The 22,329-nt window shown below is 35.4% G+C and overlaps 2 protein-coding genes across 2 annotated transcripts; one reads left to right on the top strand and one right to left on the bottom strand.

Annotated features, from left to right (window-relative positions):
* Positions 1–53: 53 nt before the first annotated feature.
* Prp5 (pre-mRNA processing factor 5) lies at positions 54–9,279 on the top strand. The gene is made up of 18 exons (XM_013324656.1): positions 54–214; positions 318–509; positions 819–960; positions 1,097–1,286; positions 1,432–1,532; positions 1,617–1,746; positions 1,982–2,151; positions 2,564–2,778; positions 3,163–3,397; positions 3,820–3,981; positions 4,299–4,418; positions 4,715–4,922; positions 5,335–5,497; positions 5,908–6,119; positions 6,254–6,417; positions 6,790–6,981; positions 7,517–7,684; positions 9,013–9,279. The coding sequence occupies exons 1-18, from the start codon at positions 201–203 to the stop codon at positions 9,253–9,255; spliced, it is 3,021 nt and encodes a 1,006-aa protein (XP_013180110.1). The 5' UTR covers positions 54–200; the 3' UTR covers positions 9,256–9,279.
* An 11,426-nt stretch (positions 9,280–20,705) lies between these two features.
* E(spl)mbeta (enhancer of split mbeta) lies at positions 20,706–21,713 on the bottom strand. The gene is given in 1 exon segment (NM_001312709.1): positions 20,706–21,713. A coding segment is annotated over 1 exon segment (600 nt). The 5' UTR covers positions 21,692–21,713; the 3' UTR covers positions 20,706–21,091.
* Positions 21,714–22,329: the final 616 nt, after the last annotated feature.

Below are 22,329 nucleotides of genomic sequence, written 5' to 3'. Positions count from 1 at the left end.
TTTGTTTGCGTCAGTTTGCATTTTATATTATCTGTATAGCGTTTGTCATTTCGAATCATAACCTAGAATAAATAAAATATATTAGAAATATGTTTGGTTTGTGTTTGTATATAAGAATTTAAATAACAAAACTGTTTTTTTAATGTGCTTGTTTGCACTTAAATAGCTGTAAAAATAAATAACTTTTGCCAGAAGTAGCGATGGTTAGAAGCGGGTAAGATAGTAGTTTTGGTACATAATATTCCGTAGGACTTTGTAGTCCTACGGAATGTAATTAATATTTGTATATTAATTATTCGTATTTGAATGTATAACAGGCGAGATCGTGATAGAGACCGCGATCGGAGGCGTTCTCACAGCCGTTCAGCTTCACCTGATCGTAAACGGAGACGCTCACGATCACGGAGTAGAGATCGCAATTCAAAGTCATCTAAAAGGAAACGTAGCCGTAGCAGAGACAGGGACTCCAAAAGAGACCGAAGCAGAGACAGAGACCGTGATAGAAAGAGGTATGTTTTTATTGTAAACATTACAGATTGATCAGTAAACATCGTTGTTTACTGTTAAATGTTTGTATTCCTGCACCACATGATTCTCGGAAGAACAGATAGTGACAAGGGAAATATATACCAAAAAGTGAGCGCTATTAGTCACTTTGTAATTTGAGCCTGCTTAACAACATGATTGATATTGCTTTACATTTATATTTAAAAAAAGTTAAAGTCTACTGAATTCGATACTTACCTGTAAAATGTACTATGTATTACTCATATTGAATTGTAAATTAAAGATTCATAAATCTTCTCTTGATTATCTAGTGACAAGAGGGATGACAAAAGAAATGGAAGTAAGTCATCAAGGAGAAAGTCACCCGACAAAGACAGAAAGGATAGGTCAAAATCCAAAGAAAAATCTGTCAAAACAGAATCTGGAGATTATAATCTGGGCACAGTTGATAAGGTAAGAAAATTTCTTGATTGGCGGAATTTCCAGTATTAATGTTTTCTACAATAAAGTTATTTAACACAAATTCTGTATTAATGTTTTAATATCAACAACAAATTTTTGATAATTATTTTCCAACTTCTATCTAAAGGAGGCAGAACAGACTCGTTTAGAAGCTGAAATGCAGAAGCGACGAGACAGGATTGAGCGTTGGCGTGCGGAACGAAAACGTAAAGAGTTGGAATCTGCAAAGAAAGAAGTGCAGAAAGGTAGCTTAGTGACCAACATCCAAGCACCAAGTACAAAGAAATGGTCGCTAGAAGATGATTCTGGTGACGAAGGTATGAATACACGTAACAAAGCAAATAAAAAAATCATGGGATTGGTGTGGACATGATAATTTAAGATGAAAGAAATTGTAACTTTTTACTTTTGGTATCATGTATAGAATTTTAATTTTTTAGACATAAGTTTTTTTGTTTCTAGGTGAAGATGGAGAAGGAAAAGAGAAACAAATCATTGAAGAGAAAAAAGAAGAAGAAGATGAAATAGATCCGTTAGATGCTTATATGCAGGAAGTTCAACAAGTTAGTATGCTTTTTAAATCAAACAGTTTTTTAATTGTTTCCATGATTTGAATTAGTACACTCGGTTTAATCTTTTTTTTTCAGGAAGTTCGTAAAGTCAATCAAATGGACCAGTCACGAGGCCTTTTAAGTGTTCCGACTGCTGGAGGAGGCACTGGTGTGGTTATTTTAACGGGGACTGCTAAAAAGAAAGTGGTGGAACAAAAGAATAAAGGTATGTTTTTTAAATTATGTAAAAACAAATGGCATTTTATTAACACATATATTTATGTAGAGGAAAAAGTGTAAAGTAGTTGTTGTATGTATTTACATAATAACATAATAGTAATATAAGTTGGTTCACCTGGTAATGATGGGCAGGATCAAAGGCTGGAGGCCTGCTTGACTGATAAATAAGTCTTAGCAATGCAAGATTTTCAACAATTATTTAACCGTGAGTAATTCCACAGGTGAATTAATCGAACAGAATCAGGATGGGTTGGAATATTCATCAGAGGAAGAAACGGAGGATATAAAAGACGCAGCGGCCACACTTGCCTCAAAACAGCGAAAGGAACTGGCTAAAGTAGATCATGCCAGTTTACACTATATGCCGTACAGGAAAGCATTTTATACTGAGGTTAGTATTGTTATTGTGTAAAATTTTGGTGGTAAATAATGTAATATGCAGATGTAAGTAACAATTTTTATGAACTCAGTAAAATTATATAATAAGAAGTATGTGACATAGCTCTTTCTGTGTATAAAAGTGGACTATAATTTATAGTTCAATGAATTGATTTTTGATAAAGAAATATCTTTATCTACGTCCACACTAACTTTAAATGTGTCAGATTTCAAGTTCATTTGCCCCATATTTACCTTAAAAAGTGGTACTAAGTTTTTGGACTACATATTAATATAATGATTAATTTAATTTAAAGACATAAACTATAGTTATACTATAAAAACATTACTGTATGTTCAAAAATTAGTCCGATATTGTATGTTAGGTCCAAATTATTAACAATTAACTACCATTTTTTTTGTAGGTAAGTGAGTTATCCAGAATGACTCCTGAAGAAGTAGAAGCATATAGAACAGAGTTAGAAGGTATAAGAGTTAAGGGCAAGGGTTGTCCGAAACCGATTAGGACATGGGCACACTGTGGTATTAGCAAGAAGGAAATGGATATACTAAAGAAATTAAACTTTGAAAAACCCACACCAATACAAGCTCAAGCGATACCGGCTATTATGTCTGGGAGGTAAGGTTTACAATAGCTGAACAAGACTTGACCATATTAACATAATGCCCAGTTTACTTTATTCCAGTCCAGTAATCGAAAACAGCGCGGAACTGGAATAGTAAAGCCGTGCAAAATGACATTTTTTTACGATTAAAAAATGATTTTTAATAAGCAGGGTATAATTCCTATAAAAACTTAAAAAATAATACTTGTAATTTTTTTTGTATCACTAATTAATATTCTCTAATATATTTGGGTCCCTAAAATTTAAAACTTAGCCTACTTTATAGATTCTTCTAACATTATAAAACTATGTTAACAAGATGTATTTTTAATTTAAAAATATAAACATATTTCAAATACATATATATAAAAAATAATTCTTTGTAATTCTATTTGCAGAGATTTAATAGGTATTGCTAAGACTGGATCAGGTAAAACTTTGGCGTTTATCTTACCAATGTTCCGACATGTACTGGACCAGCCAGCACTGGAAGACACGGATGGACCAATATCACTCATCATGACCCCCACTAGAGAGCTGTGTATGCAGATCGGCAAAGATATAAAGAAATTTGCCAAATCTTTAGGACTGAGAGTTGTTTGTGTTTACGGTGGTACTGGAATTTCTGAACAGGTTGGTATATAATTATGTTATAATTTTACCAAGACTTTTAGTTTTATAAAATAAGGATTTAAAATATACCTCTGTAGCAAAGTTCAGACAAATTTTCTTATTTAATTGTAAAAAAATTTACTTGTATTTAATTCACCGTTCTAAATCAATAATAACTATAAAAAAACAATTGGTAACAACAAAAGAGATAAAAAAATCTTTTGTTTTTAATAAAATAGTATTATTGACATTGTCTAGAAAGTTTTTAACAAATATTTAAATTCTATTTGGTACAAAGTATACTTATTATTGAATTTTCTTACTTACTCGGGTTGGCATGTGCCGAGGACAACCACAGAACCAACAATAGAGCGAGATGCCCTCTAGTCTATTATGGGAACCTAGGCAGATATATTTACAATTCGATTATGTGTTGTATTTAGATAGCGGAGTTAAAGCGTGGTGCAGAGATGATAGTGTGTACTCCGGGACGTATGATCGACATGTTGGCGGCTAACTCGGGCCGCGTCACAAACTTGCGTCGCGTCACATACGTTGTACTCGACGAGGCAGACCGCATGTTTGATATGGGATTTGAACCACAAGTGAGATTTTATTATGTGTTTTTATATAAAGGAGTAGTTTCAGTAAATAATTTTTCGATTTTTTGAGAGCCAATCTCGGATATACCTGTTCGCTTTTGAACTATATGGAAAAGAGATGGGCTCTATTGAATATGAAGATTAAAAAAAATCATAATTAGTAGCCTATGTCTTCCAGGCTATGTTCCACATCTGTGTCAAATTTCAGTGATTTCCGTTGATCTGTTCCGGTGATACCTTCAAATATCCATCCATCCATCTAAACATTCGCATTTATAATATTAGTAAGATTAATACAAAATGTTTGTTTTAACTGTAAGGTAATGAAGATAATAGACAACATACGTCCGGACAGACAGACGGTGATGTTCAGTGCTACCTTCCCGCGTCAGATGGAGGCGCTCGCACGACGGATACTGCAGAAACCTATTGAGATACAGGTATACTTTAGACCAATCCTTTTTTCTAAACCTGGCTATAATAAAGCTAATGATATTTATTTAATCAATAAAAAAAACATATAGGCAAAAGTGACGGGCATTTGGTGACGATACAGGATGTTCAGAAACAACATATTACTTTGAGGAAAGTTGATATATGGTGTTCAATTCCGGTCACTATTTTCTGTTACTTTGAATCTTTTTAGGATTGTAGTGTATTTTAATAATTCATCTACTACATTAATATCTTTTCCCAGAGTGTTTTTTCTATATATACATGTGTTTTTTTTTCGTAGGTCGGCGGCAGAAGCGTAGTCTGCAAGGAGGTGGAACAGCACGTGGCTATATTAGAAGAAGAGGCGAAGTTCTTCAAACTTCTCGAACTGCTCGGCCTGTACAGTCAGATGGGCAGCATCATCGTGTTTGTGGACAAGCAGGAGAACGCTGACAGTCTGCTCAAAGATCTCATGAAGGCTTCCTATTCCTGTATGAGCTTGCATGGAGGTAAGTCATGAGATGTTATTGTTAGGGGGTTGGTAAGGCGCGAGGGGGGGGGAGCTTCTCTTCATAGAGAATAGAAAAATGCTAAATAGATATAAAAACTATTTCGAAGTAGACAATATTATTGCTAGCTGAAGACGTATCAATATTTCTGCGTTTGGTCTGATGCGTGTTTGTTCCGGAGGCCTAATTTTTAGTCTATGTTCCCTGCCCACCTTCTTCTAGTAATCATAAGGATGGGAACGGTTAGTGGTATTTGCGGAGAAGGGGACGAATCGAAAATTTTTCTGTGCGTCCTCTCCTCTGTCGAGAGCTTGCTCGTTTGCCAAAAAAAATGTTAAATGAAATAAGAAAAAGTGAGATGGAATGTGAATGTATCGTGATATACATGTGTATTTATACTGGCCTGTTACAGGCATTGATCAATTCGACAGGGATTCCACAATAGTTGACTTCAAGTCGGGCAAGGTGCGGCTGCTGGTCGCCACCAGCGTCGCGGCGCGCGGCCTCGATGTCAAACAGCTCGTCTTAGTTGTTAACTACGACTGTCCCAATCATTATGAGGATTATGTGCACAGGTATTTAAACTATAAATTATACATTAAATGGTTGTTTTCTGAGACCATACTCCTTTTATAAAACATATTGTTATTTCAGTTTTGTCAGAAATAATGAGAGTGATGATATGTTTCAGACAGGGATTTTGGTGTCAGAAACCAATACTTACTTTGATTGATGCTAGACTCTACAAATATGTCGATTTATTATTAATATAAGGGAAATAGAAAATAAAGTAAAGGCATATTAAATATGTAAGTTTTTATTTTTATTATCCGTTTTGATTTTTTGCAAATTAGAGAAAAATGTAGTATGGTTAACAATAAATTAATATTGAAATTTACATCTTTTATACAACAATTTATGGTCCTTGGTGTAAAACTTAAATTCCACACTAAGGGCTCCGCTTAATAATGTAAACACATGACAGATGCGGTCGCACCGGTCGCGCGGGCAACAAGGGGTACGCGTGGACGTTCCTGACGCCGGAGCAGGGCAGGTACGCGGGCGACGTGCTGCGCGCCTTCGAGCTGGCCGGCACCGCCCCGCCCGCTGAGCTGCGCCAGCTCTGGGACAGGTACAAGGACGCGCAGGAGAAGGACGGCAAGAAGGTCCATACTGGAGGAGGGTTCAGTGGGAAAGGTAAGGACTCTATACAAAATTGAATAAAATCAAAAAAAAAAACATTTTAATTTTATCGATCTTCTTTTTAATATGTGCTTTAGAAAAACTCAAGAACATTATTTTTTTTATTGATTCAACATATTTATGCGTAGGCTTCAAGTTCGACGAGTCTGAGGCGCAGGCGGCGACAGAAAAGAAGAAGTACCAGAAGGCGGCGCTGGGGCTGCAGGACTCAGACGACGAAGACGTGGAGGGAGACCTGGACCAGCACATCGAGACTATGCTCGCTGCCAAGAAGATCGTCAAGGAGATCAAGGTATTGTCATATCAACCCTACGCTCAGTCGCTTAAGATTTACTCTTTAACTAAAAATCGTTGTAATCTTCTTAAACATTGAGTTAAATATAATTCGTTTGCAATTTATTTACTTATTTAGTAGCCAGACGTATTTACTTTATTTCTTAATAAGCGGTTGCCCGCAATTTTATCAGCACAGAGTAAAAAAAGTAGCCTATAATATGTCTTGCATCCAGCTACTTTCCCTTTAAAGTTCCGTCAAAGTCAGTCCAACCGTTCTGGCGGCTTTGGGGACAGAAATACAGATAAATATGATAATTTATTTTAATGTAACACACAGACATTCCAATTTAATTAATATAATTAGGCAAAATGTAATATTTTGTGTCAGCCGGGCGTGGTGGGCGCGGGTGTGCCGGGTGCGGCTGTTCCGGGCGCGGCGGACGGCAAGCTGGAGCTGGCGCGCCGGCTGGCCTCGCGCATCAACATCGCCAAGGGGCTCGGCGCAGAGCACAAGGGCGCTACACAGCAGGCCGCTGAGGCCATACTTAAAGGATCTCCTTCTACTCACACCCTCATCACTGTAAGTAACAAAAATACTATTGAGATTGCGCAGAACAACATTTTTGAAATATCGGGGTTGGAGGTAAAGGGATGCGGGGCTCTCCCCTCTACCCTCTAGTACTGGACCTTGAGTCCTTAGAATGTTTGAAAAAATTGTACAATGATTAATAGTTATGAGATATAATGGTCGATGATATACTGAGAGGAAATAATTTTATGGAAACTAATATTATATGTAAAAAAAATGACACAATCAGTAGTTATTCAGTGTACTAGAGGTCACAATAGAATGAAAATAAATAGGTCTGATTCATCTTTTGGAAATGTGTGACTCATGGATTTGAATTTTTCGGACGAGTGTAGATTAACAATTTGTTATTTTTTTATAAAAGTCGATGTAATTTATTCAAAACTTTTCTTTGACTCAGTTTTGCATATTAAGTAAATAAAAAAAAACACAATTTTTGTAGTACAAAGTAACTTTTTATTTTTTGGAAGAACTAATATTTATTTACTTATACTATTTCTGGCTAACAAAGTTGATTTTGATTCAGGCGAAGACTGTGGCTGAACAGTTAGCTGCTAAACTGAACACCAGGCTGAACTACCAGCCGCGCGACGAGAGCAACGCGGATTCAGCGGAGGAGGTGTTCCGGAAGTATGAGACGGAGCTCGAGATCAACGACTTCCCGCAGCAGGCGCGCTGGCGGGTCACCAGCAAGGTAACTGCAACAATAACAATTACATTAACAACAGTAACAACAATACTAACATTAGATACAACAATTGCAATCAGAAAATATAGATTTAATGTTATTTGATAGCGACCGAACCACCCTTGTTATGGTGTTCCGTATGCACTGCTAAAACTTTAACACAAAAACACTAAGAAAAAAACTTGACAGGATTCAATTATTGTCACTATTTTTTGTCTTTATTGTTTTGTTTTCATTTATAATATTATAAGAATATGAACTATTGATAAAAAAATGTAGAGAATAAACAATCATCAGTCAATAACTAGTAAACATTTTAAATGTCATTGCACTCTCTATATGCAATATTTTATATTATTGCGTAGTCATACAAATTTCAAACGGAGATTCTTTTTTCATATAATACTAGATGTCGACCGCAAATAAAACCTTAATTAGTAGCATATGTGTGCCAGGCTATGTTCTACATCTATGCCAAATTTCAGCAAGATCCATACATCTGCTCTGGAGATCAATCCAAACATTCGCAATTATAATATAAGTAAGATTAGATTTTCTCTGCGTCATGTTTTTTTTGTGAAAATTAGGTAAGACTTTTTATAAGTCGAAAATTACATATTTTCTTTCGTTTTAGTTTTTGTAGTGTCTACAACCTAATGCCCTTGTTTATTTGCTAGGGTCAAGTGACTGTTATGATAACCCTTTGCATGTTTACTTGCAATCTGCAATTGTCTTGCAAGGTACATCAGTACTCAAGAAATCTTCGTCTCGAACAGTCAATATGTTGCTAAAACTTGCTATTATCGGAGCTCTAATATTTCTCTGTGTTAAAATGTTAAAACAAAGGAGATGTTTTTATTGTAATTAAGAAAGGAAATATGGTGATATATATGGTAAAAAATTATTTTACAATCTTTTTCATTGTCCGTTCTAATATATTGTAATGATATTTGGTGTAATTGCTTAACAAATTGTGTTGTAAAATTTTTATCTTTCTTGTTAGATTTTAATCAATGTATTAACATATATTTTTAATATTTAATATTTATAGCTTTTTTAGAACCTAACATACTGGTAACTTTTAAAAATTTTTATTAATATTTGGACATAATTGCAAAGCAACATAAAAAAACTTTCGCTTGACTGTCTAATTAGGAAGAGACAGAAGTGACAAAAATACTTTCATCTCTCTTACATTACATACGACAAGACATAGAGTTGTGTTGATTAATATTTTTTGTTAGACGGAAATCGATAGAGTTGTTACAAATAAATATTTTTTCTTCGCCAGGACATCCATAGAGTGGTTATTAATTAATATTTTTGTCGTACAGGAGGCGCTAGCGTTGATCAGTGAATATTCAGAGGCGGGTATAACAGTGCGCGGTACATACGTGCCGACGGGGAAACCACCACCGGAAGGCGAGAGGAAATTATACCTCGCAATAGAAAGCTCCCAGGAACTTGCCGTCGCTAAAGCCAAGTCTGAAATAACAAGACTCATCAAAGAGGAACTACTCAAACTGCAGTCATCAGCACACCACATGATCAACAAAGCGAGATACAAAGTTATATAGCTAACCAATAAATTGCGCCTCCGATAATTTGTTTTATTTCTAGTTTAATGTCTAACTGTGGCTCTTGACTACAGTGATACTTGTATCAATAATTATTGTAGTAGGCAAAGAGAATAATATGTTAATAATATACATGTCATTTAGGCTAGTTCTATGATAAGAAGGGTATAAATGAATGGAAGAAATTAATTTATGTAACAATAGATATAAAAGTTCTCTGAAACAGCAAACAGTAATTACATTTGTGATGTATTTTTATTAAACTAAACCTCTAAGATAAGTTGTATCCAAATTAATTTATTTTAGTGTCACGCTTAGCATGATGTCTACTAGCCTGCTGCCTAGTTATTAATTACTAATTAACTGGATAAACATGTTATAAACAAGTTAAAATATGGTCTATACTTACAGTACTTTTTAAGATATGACATAGTATTTTTTGTTAGTATATATAATATTTTGATGACTATTAAAACGATTGCACTTTTAAAATATTATTGGTTACTACATACTAGTTCTTTTATGGTATTTAGTGATCCTCTCTAAGCATCCTGCCTAAATTGAATAGCAGAAAAAGATTACGAAATACTGTTGTTAATTGTAGAGAGGCGCTGGTATATTACATTAGTGCTCTTGGCAACCAATAAACTTGACTCCGAAGATCTCGTAGAATCAGTAATCAATACATTTTGGAAGAAAACCAAATCGAATCGTGACTTAGACAATCATTTCAATTATTTTTGTTAGTGAATCTACGTGAGATCCCTATGGACGATGCATAGAAGCGAGAAATCTCCTATGAATTCAAGAAGTATTCAACGCCGAAGTTACTCTTTGCTATGATTTTTATGTCAGGCGCTTATGACATATTGTTATCTTAGTGGAAATATTTATTCAAACCGTAATCAATTTCTCTCTCTCTCTATAGTACCTATCCTATAAATAAATCATTAAGATAATGAGAAAATTACGACGTGACAATAACATTTCGAGCGGAGAATTCCGATTGATAAGGTCTGAGCACGTGTTCTGGGAACCGAAGATAGTAATGTCAATAAGTGTAACATCCTTTCGATTATAAATAACTCCGAGAACAAGCGTGGTGTGTGTGGTGCGGGGGCGCCGTCGCTATCGGGCGGGTTATCGCGCGCGGGAAGATTCCAGCGCAAACAACAGCCAGGGCTGCGACTCTGTCTGTTACTTAACACATGCAGGAAACAAACACGGAAGACAAGCCCTGGGTCATCGATATCATGATTATTATAAATCTGTAACAAACATGTTATATATATAAAACATAATTATTTATATTTCAACTTGAAATATTAAAACTTCATAAATCTGAACAGCTAATTATTCCATCCAAAAAATGTATTAACGACTATTAAAAAGTCCTGTACCTTGCTAGGAATTCTAAATCGAAAGGCAGAGTATTAATAATTTCATGGAATCTTTACATTATTTCCTATTTTCTTTGGTTTTTTGTAAATGCATTTTCATAACTTTTTGCTTAGAATATTTTTGTAAAGACCTCTTGTATAAAAAATACCCCACTTTTCTCCTTACTCCTTACCTTACTCCATTTCCCATATCTGGGTTCAAAACATGTTTATCACTTATGATTTTTAAGTATCAACGCGGCCAAGGCAAAAAACGATTCTTGTTAATAACAAAAATTAAGTCACTAAAAATAAACGCCTTAAATAGGAACGCATCTTTACAGATAACAAATTATAAACCGAAATAGTTTGTTAACTGTTTTAATTTTTCACAAGAACAAATTCTTAGTTTCATTAAAATCACTACATTAGGAGTAAAAATTGTGTAATTATTTAAATACTTTTATTTAATTTTAAGTTGTCACTAAGTCACCTTTTTGATCCTGCGTATCAAAATTATAGTGTAGTCATTTCATTATCAAAGTGATGTTTTAATCAGCGCTCGTCAAATGTGTCGAGAAGTAAATTGAATTTCTTAAAATGAAAATATAAATGTTAATGTTTAAAAGAATTATGAAATGAATCTTCTGATTTAGTTATGTTTGGTCTAATATATCAAAGAATCAATTTTTTACATTACTTCACATACTAAGATTAAGAAACAATATTCAGATGACAAATATACTCGTAGTTACTTTTTCTTAGTCCAAGTCAAGACATAAAAAATATTATCAAACGTAAAGGGTCGCGTCGTTCGTTGACAGTTTTATCTTTCGCACAATTAAATAAACTTGATACGATAACATTGTATGACGTATAAAGTGTTTTGTGATTGATTTCACCTTATTTTGAAGAATAAAGTAAATATTTCAACTACGCAATGAATTGTCTAGCACAATGCTCTGGTTATTTGGAGAAAAACAAATCGAATTGTAATTATTTTAAATTAATATATTAGATCAATCAAATAAGATTTCCAGTATTCCAAATATGCCAATGCTGACAGAATTGAATAGTTGTGACTGTTCAGTTACTAATTTTTAGTATAGTTAAATGATTTCTCATTTGTTTCTTTCAGTCGACTCAATGTAAGTAAGTTAGAGTAATAATTACCATGTTTAAAAAGTACGCAAGTAATATAACTAACAAATAAACGAATTAACAATTATTTAGGTATATTAACTTGATATAAAGTTAACACAGAGGCTGACTAACATATGAATGAGGTTCTAAACCCCTCCGATGACGAATAAAAACGTCATGCATCTGCTAATCGTACCCATTTGCGGATGCTGACCGTACTACAACGCCGCAAGCCCTAGTATACGTCATAGCTTACGTCAGACCTGCGTCATCTTGTTGTAAAGTGGTGCAAGACATTTCATGACGTACCGGTTTGATTCGATGGATGACGACTATTGCTCGCGTGCCCACTGCACGTGACTTAGAGAAGTGATAAGTTTCACCACTAGGCTTCGAATCTATGAAAGTGTATGATTTTTAATTTCATATAAATACAATTGTTAAAATTATAACTCGAATTCATTCAAAAAGCTAGATAAAGAATTAAGAGCGATACAACGCATAGTGGTTTGCAATGTTAATTAAAAACATCCTGTTTGTACTCTCCTGAATGTTTTATTGCTATTGTTTTGAACATTTATTAATTTGTTTACTTAAATTATTTGCACAAGACTCAATACAATGTAAATGACGTTTGTCGTCGATAGACGTACATCTATTTACAACTTGTTGCACAACTTTGTCATAATTAGCTCGCTATCGTTCAAAAAACGGCTGACGTCACAGCGTTAACGCGCTTTGCTATAAAGTAAACCTAAAATAATATAATGAGTATTCTGAACCACAAGGTTTAAGGATATTCGTAGTAATTGTAGATGGATTAATTTAATTCATAATTATATTATGCTGATGAATCTGTGTTTACCGCAAGTTTGTTAAATATGTTTGCAGCTAATATGTGTATTACGTTTTCTAGGTATATATATATACCAGCATATGAAGCAGTTTTGAAATCGTTTTAAAAGTCATGGTGATACGGGGCATGTTCACGTGACGTTTTAAGACGTCATTTTGGAATATCTTTATGTTTTTATGAGGATTCATTAGTTATCATATGGTAATAGTTTATTTGTGTACGATTACCTAATATTGACGGTAATCAGATTCTTGTGACTCGCGAAAAATGTCGGACTAGTGCTTGACAATTCCGACTTGTAATTATGTATAGTCTATTAAAAATTTGTATGGGACATTTCTAGAAGACTCATCATTAACTAACTAATCGTCCCAACTGATCTTGGGCTCTGAGCCTATCCTAAATTAAAAGTGACTAAGCCATAGTCAACCACGCTGGTCCAGTGCAGCTTGGTTGACATATCTTTCTAGAAGACGATTTTTATATTTTTTATGCAATACTTCAATGTGCTTACAGCAGTTCATCAAATCAATTTCCTAGACAACTTAAGTTGCTAAGCGAATTTTTATGTTTTGTCAGATGTCTAGTAAATAAAAATACAATTACTTTTTTTTAATTCCCGGGAAAATTCTCCCTGGTTTTAGCATTGGTTTGAACGTTGATCATTTGATGACCAGACGTGAATCTATGTTAATACCTAAACAGATATGATTACATGACGAAATATTGCGTCACTCGAGACAAGTAAATTAAACAAACAAGTGAAGGACAATCGAGTGTCACCTCAACGCACATGACCGATTTATTGTGTGTTTATATCGTCCAGTTTTCCCAAATATATTAAAATGATGACTATTTTTGGTAAAGATACGCGAGGAAACAAACGCTTGCTACTCGTGCATGGTTTTTCCATTTTAAGCGCAAAAATATTATATTTTAATTGCATACTTTGACGACTGGTTTATTAAGGGTCAAATAATTTATGACGTCACCTCATCGTCGCACTGACGTGCTTGGAGCCTACCCAAATTAGTGACTAGGCGATAGCCAACAACACTGGCATATAAAGTATATTTCAGCAGCTGTAATTTCTAAATTACAGTATCAAAATAAAACACTAATATGTTTAACTTGTCTTAAAAGCCATCCGTCGGTTAGCAACAATACCAACAGTTTATCTGGAAATATCCGCGGTATCAGAAGTGTTTCGCAGCATGATAAAAGTCACATGTCGCGGCCTAAGGCACGAGTCAACTACAGAATTATTTATAAGTAGGTATTTTGGTAGTTGATAAATTAAGATAATGTCATTGAAGCTAACATATACTATCACACAATGGTCTTATTTATAGAAATTTGTCGAACAAATGCTATGGAAATTTGTCTCCATTGATATTCAAAATTGAGCAATGTTTAAATTAAGTTACAGATAAGAATGTTACGGCGATGATAAATGTTTAGTTACGATATTCTTATACATCATTTTATAATTCATTACACATGTTTACACACACTTTTTACACACATACACATATTTTTAAAAACATTCCTGTCCCAAAATTACAACTTGCCTAACCCTAACAAATTGCCTAATGCTGTAATCAATGTCTACAATTATTGATTACGTTGGTTACAGGTTAGCAGTGATTTATGAACGTCTCTATTGATAGCGTCACCACAATTTTGAATGCAGAAAATAGTTTTCCTAAATTGTGTAGAACAAGAAATATATTTTTGGTCTTAAAAATAAATAAGTCACAATACGTTATTACAGGTAAAATGATTCATAGTTAATTAGTTACGGTAATACAACAATACACGTGTGTAAAGTGCTTTAACTACGTAATATCATGACAAGTCATTAAGGTACTACTCCACTGCGTCTTGAACCGGCTTGAACAGCTCATTGTCCGTCTTAGATCAGTACTTCAAGTGATTAAACGGTACGCAACTCTACGTGGTCGTCAGCCGTCAGTGTTTGTTTGCTGAATACACAGTGGAAATGCTCCTTAATACTTGACCATGTGAGCCTTTATGACGTCAGATTATGATCAATACTACGCGCATTGCACGTGCCGATTGTGAAATGTACCGACTACTTACAAGTAAACACGAACAACACTCAACTAGGTAAAGGATATTATGTCATTATTACTTAAACTATACAAAGAAAATTCTTAGCTTGTTACTTCTTATATATCTTAAAGTGGTTTAAGGTTACTGTATTAATGGTTTCCAATTACAAGGACTTCACCACCAACAATTATGTATTTCTAACTTACTATTGTTTGAGGAAACGGACTAAACTTTATAACGTTGACGTTCAAATAGTTTTGAAACGAAAACCGCGGCGAAATTCAACATTCTAGTTCCCATTCTTTAGAAAAACAGTGATAACTTGCTTTATTTTTGATCGGTTTTGAAATGAAGACATTAGCAAAAGGCTAACTGATGTACTTTAAAGGTCGTTCTATTTGTGTTAATAGATTTCCAAGACAAGCCTTCGAAGACTGTGTTCCGCGGAATCCTAGCGTTATGAGTTCAGGGTATCTACGTGTTTACGTCATTGATAAAATACGTCATAATTATTATGGTATCAGGGACCTTCCGAGATATGGGATTACGTTTAAGAACCTCTTTTAGAAGAAATAACATTTCCCCCGACAACATATTTTATAAGAACAAGATAAATAAAGTAATTATAAATAAATGTCCCGATGACGCACGAGTTAACACGTGAGGTTGTTGAGAGATGTTGTAACAAATATAATGATAAGCTGCTACACCGCAATGATTCTCTAATTGCGACAACTTAATGACGTAGTATGACAATAGTATAAAACTTAACAATTTTTGGAATAAAAAAATCATATCTCTTGGTAAAGAACAAAAAAAACACGACCTCTTGATGAAGGTAAGATAAAAAGCTTGTATGAAGACGATTAATTAAAAAAGAAGTTTGACCGAACTTACCTTTAGAACAGGTAAAGCTGTTTAAGCAACAGGGCAACATTACTGGGTTCAACTAGAATTGTAAAACATTACTTAGTTGTGAATGTAATTTGAAAACAACTGTTTAAAGATTGCTTATCTTGTCAGTATATGGGAAGCGAAAAATAGTTTACCCGTATGATTTAGGACAAGGTCTAGAATTAAGGTATTATATAATCAAAGGATCACACCCAGAAACCGCGCCCACATTAGATACTGGTCATATCGATCTGATATCTTTGATGCACGAGCAAGCGACTTGTTTTCGATAAACATTTATCAGCTGTAAAGTTTCCATTGAAAGGTATTTTATCATCTAATGAAACACATCTAAAAATAATACCTTATCGTTTTCCTCAACTGTCTTTTGTGTGACAAACATCTCTTTATTGTCAGTGTTGTATGTCATCTGTACATAATACATCATGTCTGCTACTTTACGTATTTGTTAGAGTTGTTTGTGTTCTCGTACTAGTACCAAGACATTACCTACAAGAATCGTAACCTACACATATATATAGATATCTCTTGCACTATTTGAATATAATTTTTTCGTTCATTTTAATATCCGTTAAATTATTCTAACGACTTATGAAAAGAGAACAAAAAACACTCCGCTGTTAGAACAGATTTCGTTGAAAAGTTTATAGGTCATTTAGGTGACAACGCGTTGACGAAATTGTTTTTTTTTTAACTGACGCACTGATATGAGTTAAATTGAAGTAATTATTAGCTTATTAGCTTACATTTAACAGTAATTAACTCAATTATCTTTTACTTCAAGAGAAACATTTTTAACTAATACATAAAAACGCTTTATAAAATAGATGTTAACAAATTCTAAAGCTAACGAGTATATTTATTTAATTTTGAGATCAAAATGACTATATGTCTTACCCAGGATTTCTGAGACCAAAATCCCAATTTAAAATATATTGTTATTTCTGTTTTGCCAAAGGATGTGTCGATATGACTTAAACAGAGATTTTGTTGTCACAAAGCCACGATTAATACCTTAAATATTTCATAGCTTTCCATCATATAACATATAGAAAATATTAAATAATTAAGCGTATGCTACAAATAAATTGTCATAGACTAAGTATTATCATTTTCATTAGAGTGTCGGTGGCTTAGGTGTCAAGCTCTTGACTTGCAACCTACAGGTCGTGGGTTCGAATCCCGCCACGTACCAATGTGTTTTTCGATTTTCGATTTACATATGTACATTTATCCGACGTTCTTACGGAGAAGGAAAACATCGTGATACAACCTGCACGTATCTGAAAAGAAATTCAAAGATATGTGTGAAGTCAACCAACCCGCATTTGGTCAGCGTGGTTGACTATGGCCTAGTCACCTTTAACTTAGGGTAGGCTCCGAGCCCCTCGGTGGGAACGTATAGTGAGCTGATGATGATGAAGTATTATCAACCTACGTTACTTTTTTAATATGTGAGAAATACGTAAAGGTGATCATTTTATTGATGCCCAAATTATTGTAAAGCCAGGAATAAAATATGCTTATATTGTATTGCAAAATAAAAAATATTGTAACAAGAAATACGATTATCATAAAGAAAAGAACTTATCGTAAATCGTTATCAATGTGACGTGACATAATGATGCAATAGAAAAAACTCCTTGTATTATTTTTAGTAGCCCAGGGCTGTCGAATTATTCCGAGAAAACGAGTAACGTGATAAGTTATCAATAAAAAATCGAATACTATCAAATCTATTTCTATCTAGTACTTCTATTTGTGAATGGCATTTATAATCACGTATCATTTTTATTTTGATATACATTCGTCATAGTTCGATGGAAATTTTTTATGTATTTATATCGATAAATGCGATCTGAGGGTTTGGCGCGAATACTCGTTAGAACGTCTTGGTAACGTTCTCGACAAAATTTGTGCAGCGCCCCTACCGGCAGTTTTTTTTTATATAATAAGGTGGCAAACGAGAGAGCGGCCATCTGAAATCGCTGAAATAGCGAAGTGACCGTTGCCCATAGACATACGCAATTGCATATGCTTTGCCTATCTTCAATCGACGGAGGAGAGAATGCACAGAAAGAAAATATTGTCCCTTTCCATGCAACCTCTCATCCGGAAAGTCCACCTCCAATTTCCATCCTTGCCTTATAAGAAAAAGGGTGGGAAAGGAAAGGGGACTAAGTAAGGCCTCCGGGACGCACGAAACGCGGAATTGCTTCCACTTGGCGCCTGTCTTCTATGTGGTCGTGGCATTTCACCGGGCGAGCCGGGCCAATTCGTGCGAAAATGTTAAAGCGGGCTCTACCACTGTTAAAGTAGTAAAGTACACAAACAAATCTCATATAAATTATGATATATTTTGTCGTAGATTTACGAAGGCGTATTTGACAAATATTCGAGCTAGGCTCTCAGTTCGTTTCGACATGTAACAAAGCTTATTGAATAAGGTATTGTAGTTTCATTAGATTGTGTATAGATGGCGTTTTAAATTACGCCATAATTTGAATACGTATAGAACGATGTAACATTGATAATATGAAATGTCAGTTAATTAAAAAAAAACTTATTATTTTTGATAACCCTAGCTGTTGCCGGGCAAACAAACTGATATTGTGATTCATTAATTTCAGTAACGACGTAACTTAATTGTTTACTATTTTAGTATAACTGTTTTTTCACCTTATATACTTAGCCATACGTTATATACTTATTTAGGTACTGTTGGGAAGAAAATCCGACACTGTACCGGTGTATCTGCGCAACACTAGTCTTATTAAAATATCAACTCCTATGTCCCCTCACTAATCAATCTGACTTGGTTAACGAAAGCGCGCTATTCGCGCCAAAGGATTCTAACTAATAATGTCTAAAAGTACATGAGATAACCGAATTATGGAAAATAACAGGTGATTTACGATGCTTGTCTTTCAAAATTAGAACTTTGATTAATGCATTTCGTCATTTCCGCTCAATGACATTTCTTTTAAGATAAAACCATAAATTTCTTAATTTATTTCGTCACTTTCTAATTTATGTGGAATATTGCATTTATGCGTCCGTTTAATCGACGTTATAAATCTATTAACATAATTCAAATGGTTTTACGTAAAATTCCACTAAAATAAAAATTCTTGAAAGCTCTCAAGCATTTTTAAAGCTTTGCGCTAGATGACGTTGTAACATGCAGTGCTTTTTCGGACTCTTTGTTGGTAATTAGGTTCGATAGATGGCGTTATGTGTCTTAGTTTTGAAACTTCTTCGTATTGTAATCGGACGATATATTAAATATTTTGATTAAAATAATGGAACATTTTTAAAAACATACATACTGGGATTATTTCTATTTTGAAAATAGTTTTATACAAGTTTATATATGGATATGAAAATATATTCACAATCAGGTGTTATTTAGACTAAAGACTTGCGGTTTCACTCATCAGTATATATCTATCAGTTTTAGCCTCATTGTGAAGTGTCCTGTTTAATTAAAAACATCGATTAAAGTTAATAAATTGATAAGAACTAGAAACATTTGTGATTTTAATTGATCTATTATTAATTACATAGTCTTTTAATTGAAAAAATATCTTCGTCAAATAAGGGTAATAAACTTCCATACCATTTTCCCAAGAGATAGATTTTACTCGCAAAATTATGCAAAGAATCTTACTATCTTATAATACTAATGTTAAAAAGGAAAATGTTTAGATGGATGCATGTTTGTTTGAAGGTTTCTCCAGAACGGCTGAACGGATCGCGATTAAATTTGGCATACATATAGAACATAGTCTGGAATAACACAGATACACTTATTAAGATTTTTAATACCGCGCGGATGGAGTAGTAGACTATCGATTCACTAAAAAGGATTAATATAAGCAAATTAGGTAATTCATCAAAGGTTAAAAAAGTGTGAATGATTCGTTACCTCACGTGATTACTGTATCGGCTTATTCGTCTGATATAAATCTATTTAATACGATTATTTTCTACTTTATTACTAGCTTTTCATAATTCACGCATGAAGGACGAATTGACCAATAATCCAAAATAGGTATAAACCTATTTCGAGATCATTTTTAATTCCATGTGTACCTTTATCAGAGATTGAATTTAGAAAAATACTAGTTATCGCCCGCGTCTAAGTCCGCGCGGAATTTTAAAAAAAGTTAATTAGTTGCCTATGCGTTCTTCGATACTATGTTCAACATCTATGTCAAATTTCAGCGGGATCCGTTCAGCCATTTCGAAGATACCTTCAAACATGCATCATTTATCATATTAGTAAGATTACCTTATATTAGTTACCTTAGTTAACTTAGTGTAGGCTCCGAGTCCCTCAGTGGAGACGTATAGTGAGCTGATGATGATATAAGTTACGAGCCTACTCTTCTCAGTAAACTGTGAACTCACGCATCCGTAACTTATCTCAAATACGTAATTTGATAAAAGTTAAACAACAATTCAAACACGGCATTTAATCTCTTGATGCTTTGGGCTCCTTGTTTTTGCCTTCAAGACTGTCGAAAATATTGTCGACTTTTCCCGCTCAAAAATTGCGAAACCTTTATTACCAAAAGTAGTGTTTATGATAGGTATTAGGAATGCAATTCTTTTGAATTATAAATGACATAATATAATTACATTTCGCAATCAGATTGTGACATTTTTGAGAATTATGATAAAGTAAATAATTCTATTGAAATGAATATTTACATAATTGTTGTTAATTAGAGTGCGACTGGCTGAACGGCGGTGTGCGCCTGTGCCCTGTAAACAGGAAAGTTACTGAGCACGCGATGGCGCGCCGTGTCATAGGTCTGCGCCCTTAACCTCCTTTAATATTTATCGTATTGTCTACAAAGTATTGTTTGTTTATAGCGCCACATACGGCGGCGGCGATCACATTCTCACATATATTACGTGATTTATAATCAACGTTCAGCAATGATATGGAATTGTTTATTATGTTAGAATGTGATGATTAGAAAATTAAATATATTTTAATTTTATTATGTGTGTATATTTCCGCAGATTATGTGTGGAAAGGTTGCATAGGAATTGATAATAAAATTCAGAAATATGTCTGATAATAATTCTTTTATTAATTACTCTCTCGTATTTGTTCACATGTTTGTGAAATCTTTTCAACGATAAAAAAATAACAATCCGAACCCACTCAAAGTCGGGTAAGGCTCGATACATCTCTTAATTTAAACAATAATATTAACTCTTTTAATATCACAAAATTACTTACAAAACTATTTCAATTAAAGCTTTCAAGTTGAACTTACAAACTAGGATTTAAAGGGCTAACACTAAATAACTGTGAGATCTAAGAGTCTTCATGTTTCCATGTATCACTAAACTTGTGGATCGGGCGGACACTTGGGAGCGCGTGCGACTCCGAGCGGTGCTGGAACAGATGTGACCGTGGAGCCGGGTCCGCCAGCTCCAAGCACCGCGTTTACCATGGCCGCCACACTGCCGGTGCCTTCAGATTGGAGCTGGTGGTGCAGTCCAGGGGTACGGCTGTGTGCATTGGCACTGGAGACGCCGGCGGTGATGGGGTCACGTAGCCGGACGAGGAAGACACAGTGGAAAGCGCAGGGCTGGGCGGGCTGGCCGGAGGGGTGTCGGTGCCGGCGGCGCGCTGCATGTCGTTTAGTCTGTGTCCGAGGTGTGTCATCAGCTGCGTGCCCAGCCTCACGTCCACGCCGGGGATCGATGCCAGGCACCGTGAAACCTCGTTGGCTGCGTGGGTGAATCCAGCTCGGAAGCGGTCGGCGTCGACCGTCGGGTTGAGAGACAGTCTGCGCTGGCGGCGAAGCTTGTGCAAGTGTCGCACTGTCAATTCCAAAATATCGGCTTTCTCCAACTTGGCGACGTTCTCGCCCTCCGATTGGAGAGCGCTGACCATCAGCTCCTTAAGTTCGTCGAGGCAGCGGTTGATGCGAGCGCGCCTCTTGCGCTCGAGCATCGGTTTCATCACTTTGCGATACTGATAAGTGCGCGAGACGGGCTGCGGGCCGTCGTCCGCGAGAGAATACGCGATCTCGTAAGACATGTTTGTATGGAAGGTTGTTGTGAGTTAGTAAGCGTGCGTTTGCGTCGAGCGTCGAACGCGGAATGCGCTCATTCGGCCGGGCGGGGGCTTATATAGGGGGCTGAGGGCGCGCGATCGTGGGAACGCACGGAGCCGCCGAGTTCCCACACGCGCCACCTGTGCGGCGCAGCTGCCGGCGGGCGCTCGCGGGACGCTAGCGGGGCGCGCGGGGGGCCACGCGCTCACCGCGCGTGCGCGCAGTAAACAATCGCCGGCGCGCACGCCGCACCGCGACGCCACGCTCGGTAATTGTTCGCGCGCCGACCGGCGACGATCCCGACCTGATACCTAGTTAGATCACGCTCCGCGACTTCCATTCGTGCGCTAGAAAGTTGCGCTTTGACACCTATTATACCTGTACATTTTTTAATCAGACCCCAAGTGCATTTAGCTGTAAATGTATATATAGTTAATCAAAATCGGGAAATTACTCACATACCTATTCCCACATATTTCGAAATTAAAAATTACAGATCTGATAAATTACTGATTACTGTTGGCTTACTATTTATAGGCACTTTTGCCTGAAATGTCCCTACACCTCTATAAAAGATAAATGATCGCAACAAGAGTTCCGTTGCGGATATCTCGCCTTGAGC

The sequence above is a fragment of the Papilio xuthus genome, unplaced genomic scaffold (genome assembly GCF_000836235.2).
Source record: "Papilio xuthus unplaced genomic scaffold, Pxut_1.1 DF824992.1, whole genome shotgun sequence".
NCBI classification, from domain to species: domain Eukaryota; kingdom Metazoa; phylum Arthropoda; class Insecta; order Lepidoptera; family Papilionidae; genus Papilio; species Papilio xuthus.
This window is presented reverse-complemented; position numbering and strand designations above follow the sequence as displayed.